The 10,573-nt window shown below is 40.7% G+C and overlaps 1 protein-coding gene across 1 annotated transcript in view; it reads right to left on the bottom strand.

Annotated features, from left to right (window-relative positions):
* Positions 1-450: 450 nt before the first annotated feature.
* Positions 451-10,573, bottom strand: part of LOC138021451 (conserved oligomeric Golgi complex subunit 7-like) — an 11,234-nt gene continuing 1,111 nt past the window's right edge. Inside the window, exons 2-8 of the mRNA XM_068868334.1 lie at positions 9,949-10,158; positions 8,282-8,415; positions 7,539-7,628; positions 4,841-4,955; positions 3,283-3,417; positions 2,908-2,998; positions 451-2,462 (exon numbers count right to left, since the gene is read on the bottom strand). Of these exons, the coding sequence (XP_068724435.1) occupies positions 2,384-2,462; positions 2,908-2,998; positions 3,283-3,417; positions 4,841-4,955; positions 7,539-7,628; positions 8,282-8,415; positions 9,949-10,158 (854 nt within the window). The 3' untranslated portion in view covers positions 451-2,383. The remainder of the gene's footprint in view (positions 2,463-2,907; positions 2,999-3,282; positions 3,418-4,840; positions 4,956-7,538; positions 7,629-8,281; positions 8,416-9,948; positions 10,159-10,573) is intronic.

Raw genomic sequence — 10,573 nt, forward strand, 5'->3', positions numbered from 1 at the left:
ATGGATCTCTACGCAATTGCTAAATTACCCTTCATAACTGTGAGGATCATAGCTTCACTTGATTTCATGTCCGCAGTTCAATATATGATTCACTTCGTATATCATTTCGTTCGTTGATTCATTCATCACGGGAACATTTGGACCTACAAATATAGCAACGGTAACAACATCAGCCTTACAGCCGGGTTTAATCATTTTTGACAATTTGAACACAGCCAGCCGCAGACGCGAGGTACACAGCCTACACGATGCAGTGTCTTGGTCGCATCGACGTTTTGTTAAGACATTCAGTGTCTTAACACTCACAAAGAGAGGTCGTAAGACATATATACAGCTCGTTGTATAATATTTTTGATCACAGGGAGGGTGGACGGAGGAAATACCTGAAGGGGGGTGGGGGGGGGGGGCGGAAGAGGGTGGGGAATCACAGAAAAAGTGTTATATAACGGAAAGGTTTACAGTTTTTAATTGCATTGCTGTTGTTACATCCGATGATTCAAATGGATCATATGCACACGTTATCCTTTCTTACAAATTTTAATAAATACAGCTACAATCTCCCATATCTCACGGCTCAAAATACACAAACATTTCATGAGAGATGTCTCCACACTTCAAATTCCTCACTGCCAATATCAAGGAAGTGCACTTCTCAAGTCCCGTTAATGTTATCTGACTTGACAAATCATTCAAGTCGCGAGACCAGTACATAGGCACCGGAAGGCCAAAAAAAGAGGAATCAGCTGTCCGAGATCCAAGTATCTCGCATCGCTTTTCGGGCGCACTTAATGGGCTCCTAATTCCCTGCCATTCCTTTTCCAAGCGTCTGCCAAGAAGGCTATGATGATAAAAGCATGCTTCAAGAGGGCGTTAATGCTGCGATAATTAACTTTACTTATTAAGAGACAAGTGTTTTTGGAAATACTTTTCTCTAGTTTCTTTGAAACTTTATGACCTTTGCTTATGTTTCACTAGTGGAGAGGTCATGTATTGACCCTCTTTGGAGGTGACATAATATGAATCAGTCTCGTCAACATTATTTTTTATGACTCACAAATGACACATTACGGTGTCCAAAGGTACACCTGCTTATGCCCATGGAATGTTATATTTTCTTGACCGAGAGTCTCTTATTAAGAGCAAACACTTAGTCTACGACACTTGGGTTGAGTGATCGTTTTCTGACTGCTATTTCCATTAACTTAGCCCCATATGACGTAATGTGAGACCTCGCAAATTAATTGCCTAGGTTGAAAATACTCAGCGAGAGAGCCGTTTAGAATATAGTTGAGAAACTGATAAAACGGAAATAGAAAACGAAATGCACAGGAGAGGACATCAAAACTTCGTTCAGACGACATTCGTCCTGACTACTGCTATATTCAGAAGAATGATACTCCCAAGTCGTTAGGTCCTGACTCAACACTTATAACAAGTATAGGAAATGGTATGAACGCGAAGGCATTTCGTAATTTATGGGCACGAGTGATGTTTTGAAAGTTCTCAAAATTGCACGAGCCACAGGAGATTGCAATTTGAGAACTTTCAAAACATCACGAGTGACCATAAATCGCAAAATGCACGCGCAAGTTCATAAGATATTTTATTTATTAAATACTCAACATAATCACTGCATCGCTTTGTTTCCATAGCAACTTCCGTATTGCACTCTATAACCTCTTTTTGTACTCTATTTATGCATTCGTCCCTGACCAATCAGAAACGCGATATTTTGTTGAGTGTATACTACGTTAAATTATTTTGACCAGATACCAGGAAGCTACTTACAGCCTCTAATTTCAATGGACAGGGATAAGACACAGCTCTATTTTATTTATTTTTCTTGTGCCCATTGTAATAGTAATGTTTATCTATTTATTTACGGTCTTCTGGACCAATTCCGGGAGCCATTGTAAGAGCAATGTCCTGGCCCTTTTTAAAAGGAAACCCCAACTCTAACTAATGAATAAATTTCAGAATCACATATTTTCACTTTCAAATTTCCCGGGGGCCGCCATCTTGAATAATTGTGACGTGTTACGGTATCCCTTATTGTTTTCACACATAGAGCTTTTGTTTTGAAACAAAAGGGCAACCATGACACGTCACAATTATTCAAGACGGCGGTGCCCTTGAAACTTTGGAAATTAATTTACTTAGGATACAAAGGCTTTCAATGGAAAAAGTTCAAAAAGATTTTGATTGTAAACCTTATGTTCTGAGCTTCTTGTTTTAGTGGAGGTTCCCTTCAACCAAAGGAAATTACAATTCTCCCTTGCGCAATCGCTTGAGGTTAGAAGAGTATATACTTGTAGCTACAAACGATAACGAAGTTCTTCAGTCTGTGGAAGGACCTCAAGGATCAAATACAAATGGATTCAAGTCAGCGAATACTTCTAATTCCAGCTATCGCCATCATGATACGATCTTCTACACTGAGATCAGTAGCAACCTCGTGGAACCTAAAAGACAAAAATAAACTGTTATACGAGTTAAAGACCAACATACTGCAGAGCCTCGATAAACACCAATACGATGTTTCTATCTCAACTGATCACCCATCACCTCTCTTCTGTATCTGATAGGCAGGATTTTTCTTTTCGGGTACGCCAGTACCCAAGGTGTTAGGAATGTACCGAATTGTGTAAGATGCCAACAAAACCACGCGAAGTAAACGACGAAAACGCTATGGTGGAGAAGTGTTTCTGGCATAGAACCATGTAAAGTCACTCAAATGGGATTAGAGCAAGGTCCTTGGACTCAAGTTCTTAAAATAACCGAGAAGACCACGCCGCCTTTGTACTGGCATCTGCCAAACTCCAGTACTTCAGATAGAAAAAAACATAAAGGCATCCTCTTAAAACGCTTTTAAGTTTAAAGAGGTGAAGTGTAGTTGAAAATGCTTACTTCTCAGGTGTCGCTTGGAGCAACGCGTTAATGTGAGTCAACGTTTGACTTGGGGTCACTTCAAGAGCTTCCAGTACATTGCAGAAATAATCTACAAAAATAACAAAAGCAAATCAGTTCAGTCATGACTGTAATTAAGCCATTTAATTTGCCCTGAAGAAGCGATAGGCGATAACAGATGAGCACCATCAAGAGAGAAAGAAGTGCTACAGGATATGTTCTGAGAAGAACGACATAGCGAGAAGTTATAATTTCCGTGTATCTGACCACAAAAAGCAGCGTTCTTCCGCCCCAATTCTTCTTCCTATCGGTTTTGCAGCGGTTGTTTGATTTCCCGCGCTTTCAACGTCCAATGATGTACAAGCCTCCACTTACCTATATCAGCCAATAGCTGTTGAGTGGAGTAAGGGGTCAGCACGTGTATCCGCAGGATACTCTCTGTGTATGCTTGCATAGTACCGCGGGCGATGGATCCAAGCCAATATGAACCAGGGTGGTGTTCATCTTGATCTGCGAGACAAACAGTGAGGGATCACTAACACTCTACTAAAACTTGAAAACCAATAAAACTTAAACGAATAAAGCAGGCAGATTATTATTCTTTTTACTCAACTCAGCATTAGAAATGATACAACCAAAAAATTAAAATGAAGAGACTAGGTCATATTTACGGCAAATTATGTATGTAATATTTGGAAAGGGAGTGAGTTAGAACCATCCAAGTAGCAATGGCAGCTTTAACATAACAACATAAAAAAATTCACTCTCTTAGATAAAAAAAAATAAAAAATTCTTCGTTCGCAAAGCTGAATAATGAAAAACTAAAGACTTATGGGTGCGAGACATGGGCACTAAACAACGCTATGACGGAGAAGCTTGCGGTCGCACAGCGGAAAATGGAACCCATAATGCTGGGCATTACCCTTTGTGGTCGAAAGCAAAACAACTGGATTCGGACATCGTCACCGTTATCAGGATGGCAAAGCATAGATGGGCAGGTCACATAGCACGTCTATCAGATAATCTATGGACTATCAGAACGACGGAGTGGACCCCAAGAGATTGGACCAGAAAACAGGGTCGTCCAAAAACACGTTGGAGAGATGATCTCACCGGACAGCCTAGACTTGCATGGTCAAGATTAGCTAAGGACAGATACCTGTGGAATCAACCCAGGGAGGGGTTCCTCCGCCAGAAGTGAATTTAGCCCTGATCATGATGATGATGATGATGATAGCAATTAAGCATAAAGATATTAAGGGCGTACAGTTATGTCCATAAATGCAACAGTCTACTCCTTTTCTACCTATAGACCTTATTCATAAATTGCGGTCACATTTATCATTCTTTCGTCCAAGTGCAAATTAGCCTACCAAGCCTCATTTTGGAGCAAGAATTCTTTTCAATTCCCTGTATGGTATCGAGGCTTGGTAGGCTAATTTGCACTTGGACAAAATAATTATAAATTGACCTCCATTTGTGAATAAGGTCTAAGGTGAGGGTAAAGGTCAGCGTTATTTTAAGCTTAGGGTTAATGTAGCTGTTTATCCTTACTCGATGAGCAGCATTTGGGAGAAACTTTGTGATGTTCATTGTCTTCGTGATGCTTATTGAATCCGCGTGTATCTAATTTGGGGCATCTCTGGACACATCTGAGGGTGTCAAGATCAATAAATGGCGAAAAAGAATTTGACTTTGTAACGGACTAAGGTGAAAAGCTCCGCGCGCGTAGACCGCATAGGGTGGTACAGACCGAATTCAATTTGGGTTTTGAAGAAAGCGGAATGCCAAAATACCATAAGATCAACCCAAATGTCTTGGTGTAGGTGAAAGACGAGTTACCCCCTCTCAGAACTGCACCATCCCTGCTCTTCAACGGAAAAGGAAAGTAGCTCACAATTGGCCCAAATGTCTTCGGCTCTTACATCCATACCTTGAAGGTCTGGGAAGGGTAAGTTTCCAGCTTTCATTGCGGCCTCCAAGCCAGGATTCTCTTGAGTTATATAAGGTTCAAGTTGTTGGGGCAGCGTCAGTAAATAATCACCAATCTGATGATCAAAATTTGTGAAAATCGTAAAATTACACACGGAGGCAATCAAATTCGCACATCGCAACGCTAATAAAATCAATACAGCCAGCGCTGAGCGCAGTGTCATGCGCACAAAGGAACAGCGAAATTGCCTTTAAAACCCATTGAAAACTATCCGTACTCTATATGGATGGCTGAACATTGGACCAAAGTAATACGGGAGGCCGCGGGTTCAAAGCCTGGCCAGATCAACACCCAGGGTCTTTAAACAACTGAGGAGAAAATACAGCCCTTGTAATAAATTACATCTCCACGTGGTTAGACTTTTAAGTCTTCATTGTCCAATAAGGACTATCAACCATACGCTCCTTATCACGACCCCTAATCAAACCCTGTGGGAGTCAAACATGGAGCTCTCGGTATTGTGGTCTGATCTATGAGACAAAGTTATCTTGGCGCTAACTGTTGTGGAGACCCCACCTACAAAGGGAAGCTAACAAGCTTAAGTGAAGGAGATCATCTCTGACTTGGTTTGGCACAGAAACCAGACTAAAATCTACTCCTTAACAACAGTATCCTGGGACCCGTTTCTCGAAAGTCCCGAAACTGCCTTCCGCTTGTTTTTATAAGCTGGTCTTTGAACATGTTTTCAAGATAACCAAAGAGCAAAATGATAGTGAAGTTTGTTGACTTAAACTCTCTCCGTTCGAATTATGACACCCGAAAGGGGCCAGAAACGTTTCGGGACTTTCGAGAAACGGGCCCCTGAAGCGTAATAGAGAATTTATGAAACTTCATATATCTGAACTGCGATTATGTAACTCTATGTGAAAAAGATCATCGCAGTTATGTAGCAACTTCAGCAATCGCGGAGACCTAAAAAATCCCGACTTGAACGGAACTCGGATCCAGGACCACGCGATTGCGCTGCATATTTACTCTACCATTTCAACATGTCCTCCACCTCGAATTTATATGATATACACAATTATAGTAATTTGCTCTGAATTGACTATTACCGTTAGTTTAGGACACTGTGTCCCAGTTCCAGGACTTGTGGTAGCAAAGAAAATAAAGAAGAAAAAAATCATACCCGTGGATAGATTAGAACCCGGAGTTTCAACTCAATAGGAACCGCTTTTCCACTGAAGATCAAGACACCGCTCTCTCTCAAAAAAAAAGACTTATTAAAGTCTCCCATAGAATATTATTGCTGAAGAGTAATTAGGCCTAAGTTATGAATTAGGCGTAAGTTTTGATTTTAAAATGTTTAGTTTTGTCGTGAAGTTTGGTAACCGTCCTTTTCAGTGCAGTGTTTGATACTGTCTGTTGCCGAGTGATAATACACCATTATCAAATTAATAGTGTTTAAAATATTGTCCCTGGGCAGCTAGCGGTGTGGTGGTCAAGTGGTTAGGTGACGGGTTAACTTAATCAACATTCCCAGGTTCGAGACCACTGTCCATACCATAGTCAGTAACTATGGTCCATACACTTGGGTTGTCTTTTCAAACAAATATGACCATTGCCCATCATCCATATCAAGCTTTCAGTCTTCTAAATGAATCAGAGCAAATTAATTTAATTATGAATATCACATAAATTCGGCGTGGAGGATGGGTTGACTGTTTGAATTATCACGCTCAAATGAAAGAGGAGCTGGTATCTCGCAAGTTCGTATTTTATAGGTCAATAGGGACTTAAAAATCTACGACGGCGACGTAAGTTTTTCGCGCTTAGTCCATTTCGTTCACGACGTTGAATGTGAGCGAAGTATCCCAAGAGTAAATTGGTACGAGCGGTTTCAGAGCAAAAATAGGCAATGAAAGGTTCACATTTCTATGCTCACGTTGCGGTCAAAATTTCAAATTTGATGATTTAACGTGGTTGTTGTGCAGAGCATCGCGAGAATATGTCCTAGAAAGCGTGTCGCACTTTGCCGCATTATGATTTTTCCTCTTTTAACCAATGATATTGTTACTTTGTGTCATTCTCGTCTACGACAACGTCGTTAAGTGATGGAGGCAGTGCGGCCTAGTGGTTAAGGCACTTGCCTTGAGATCCGGGGATCCCGGGTTCAAGACACGTTCTGACCACTTGTTGAATTTGTTCCTGGTTGTACCTGTTTCAACTTCTCTGTTGCACTTGCGTCCGGCCAGTTGGGATTCTTAACAGTTTTTGTTGAATGTTCTGTTCTGACGTGGCTGTGTTTCATTGCGATTCGTAACTTGTTTACCCACGGAAAACCTTAAGAGCGCTCAGGAGCCCGTTTAACGTGTGAACATTGGAATTTGGCAGTGTTGGTTTTTCTGGAGAGGGAAAAATCGGAATACTCGAAAAACCTCCCGGAGCAAGGAGAGAACCGACAACAAACTCAACCCACATATGACACCGGGATCGGGAGTCGAACCAGTGCTCTCACCACTGCGCCATCCCAGCTTCCCCCCCTCCCTTTCCTTTTCCCCTTTTCATTGGCCCTAAAAAGCCCCTTAATTGACTGGTCAATTAAGTATGTTTTGTATTATTGCAATGCAAAGTCCTTAATTTGTGCTGAGTGCGATGGAGTGAAATTTGAATCGAACACTGAATAATAGTTACTTACATGTGTAATGTATCCGAGCGGTGACAGACTGAACGTGGGAAGTTCATCACTCAAAGCTGCTCCAGACTCGGGAGACTTTGCTGACCAGACCTAAAAAAACACAATGACAGGAAAACGTGTTGTGAAAGTTGAGTTGTATTGTGTGACGGTAGTTTTCTTTAACAATTTGTGATTCCTTAAATTGCATTTAAATCGGAAATTAAATTGGTTTATCGTCAGAACCGACTGACAAGTTGATTAGGTGTTCATGCATCGGTAAAAGTATGTTTATGCCGCCTTTTCCGGTCGGCGTCTTGTTCTAAAAATGATTCATTGTGCTAGGATTTTTGCAAAAGTTCTGTTAGTTGTAAGATAGTTGAGCTGTGTGAGAAGAAAGCGGGTTGAAGACGAGCGACATCAGTTAAATAAAAGTTGAAGTTTGCGAAGAACGGCCTGTTGAGTCTTGGCATTCGCGAAGAACGTGTTATCGACTGGCCTGCAGATACCCCACCCTCGAGGCCAAGGCTTAGAAAAATGAGCCGTTTACTGAGGCCTCATGGCTTTCGGAGGTCGAGAATTGAAAATATGAGAAAATTGATAAGGAATTTGTATTGAATTAAACTAATGAGAAAAGACACGTCTGAGTTGCTCTCCTTTCCGTTTTATATTCAGACCTGATTGCAAGAATTTTCAGGTCCAATGTGATATCTGGGTATATGGGAGAAAGCCCAAAGGCTTAACGAACCGACAAATGAGTGAAGCACCTGTAGCTTTGGAGTCTGGGAAAGCTGTTGACGTATTTGGATGAAGACGATGTCAAATGCCAAAGTATGAACTCTTTCGTTCAAAGCTTGGAGCTGATCAGCGACACCTGGCAGAACTACCGCGGATTCACCAGCTGATAACGAAAGTTTAAAAGCAAAACAACAATTATACGTAGCAAAATGCTTCATGTTTGTGAAAAAAAAAAAAAAAAAAACGAAACCCGCGCCTGAGGAGTTTCTCAAGTTTGGTTATTGTAAATATTGAATGTAAGAATCACTTGGCTTCTTTGAAGGATTTCCGGCCATATTTAAAGGAAGTAAGACTAACCAAATCACCAACGGACAGACGGACCGAGTTATGGCGTGACCGACCGACTGCTGCACTTGATGACTACGTCGTGAGAGCGGGGATGGTGTAGTGGTGATTGCCCTCGCCTCCCACCAATGTGGTTCGGGTTCGATTCCGGACTCGTGGCCATATGTGGGTAAAATTTGATGTTAATTCTTTACTCTGTTCCAAGAGCTTTTTCTCCGGGTTCTCCACATTTCCCCTCACCTCAAAAACCAACATTTCTAAATTCCAATTCCATCGGATTGAGGGCCATATTGAAAACTACTGGGCAACCAGTGAATACGTTAGCCTCGCTACAAGTCATTATTGTTAATATTAATAATAATAATAATAATATTATTATTATTATTATTATTATTATTGTTGTTATTATTGACACTTTTTGATATCGCGGTTTTACATGATCATAACGAGACTAGTCCTAGGCTATTCTATATAATTTATAAATATGAATGTTCAGTTAGATTATTCCTTTCAACGTTCTGCTCCGTTCTTTCTATCTCTTATAGGTATAAAAGTTCTTAACTATTTCAACGTTTTGTGATATGATCCATTTCTGGCTTTAATTATTATTATCATCATCATCATCATCAAACAAAGGAAAGGAAAGAAACTTTGTTATTTAAATGTCTAGTCTTCTAGCGCTGGAGCACTAATTGAGGACACTGTAAACTGAAATTAACAAATCAACGCAAATCTAATCAAATGTCAGTTTTTGGGGAGAGGGGTAAACCAGAGTACCCGGAGAAAAACCTCTTGGAGCAGAGAAGAGAACCAACAAACTCAACCCACATGTGCATGACGTCGAGACTGCGAATCGAACCCAGGTCACATTGGTGGAAGCGAGAAGCGAGTGCTCTCACCTACAAAAGCTTAATTTTCTACGGTTCAGATTTCTTATTATATCATTAAAATCTTTATTACTAACTATCATCCTCATCCACATCATCCGCTCCATAACCACCACCTCGTCAAAGGTCACTTTATGTTTTGATCTTCCTCAGGTTTACTGATTAAATTTCATTTTGTTTGGTATACACTGTACCAACCCAAACTTGGTTCAGTCTTATTAAATGTAGTAAAAACTGTTTATAGGATTATATCAGCTCAGCTCTTTTTCTTGGAACAAAGCTGGGGATTTTAGGAGTCCAATTTCATGCCCAAATGTGGACAAAAATGATATCGAAGCTGCACACGCGGGAAAATGCATGAGCTACGTTACATCCTAAAAAGAAAATTTTTGAACTCAAAAAAACCCCAGCTCTGAACCTGAGTGAAACGCTTCAAGCTTCTGATTATATTGAGAGAAACTTACCTGACTGAAGTTTTTGCTTTAATTCATTCAAAGCACTGAGCTCAGCTGGCCTTTCCTTTTGCAAGTAATTGAACCAATGGAAAGGCCTCACTTGAGAAGGTGGCTTCTCTTGGATTTTCTGTTGCGTCTGACTTTGTGGATCGTCTTCAGACATAAATATCGCCGCAAGCAAACTCTGATCCAAATTTTCCATCTTCAAAAGCAAATCACCTAGCGAAAAAAAAGGTCAATAAATGGAGCTGCACGTATCTAAGGATCAACTGCCTTTAGAGACTAAGGTTGTTGGGTGAAAGTTTCCCACTCTGAAATCAACTTTACAGCAAACGGTTAGAGGCTGCCTGAAATGTTTCGTTTTGCCAAAAGTCAATGAAACAATGTCGTAAAAAAGGTTTATTTTTGCAAACATTGTGTGGGCCCATTTCCATCAGTAGGGCTAACGCTCACATGGTTCATATGGGGGTGGAAACTTAGCATTTCACATTACACTCTAATCAGTTAAGTCTGTTCAAATATAAGTGCTACACGGCCAACGTTTGCAAAAAAACGTTATCCTTCCTTGTACCTGTACATGTTCATTGCCGTGACTTTACCATCTTCAGTTCCCACGGCCTGCTCAGTCGGTAGA

Source organism: Montipora capricornis, chromosome 2 (assembly GCF_036669925.1).
Source record: "Montipora capricornis isolate CH-2021 chromosome 2, ASM3666992v2, whole genome shotgun sequence".
NCBI classification, from domain to species: domain Eukaryota; kingdom Metazoa; phylum Cnidaria; class Anthozoa; order Scleractinia; family Acroporidae; genus Montipora; species Montipora capricornis.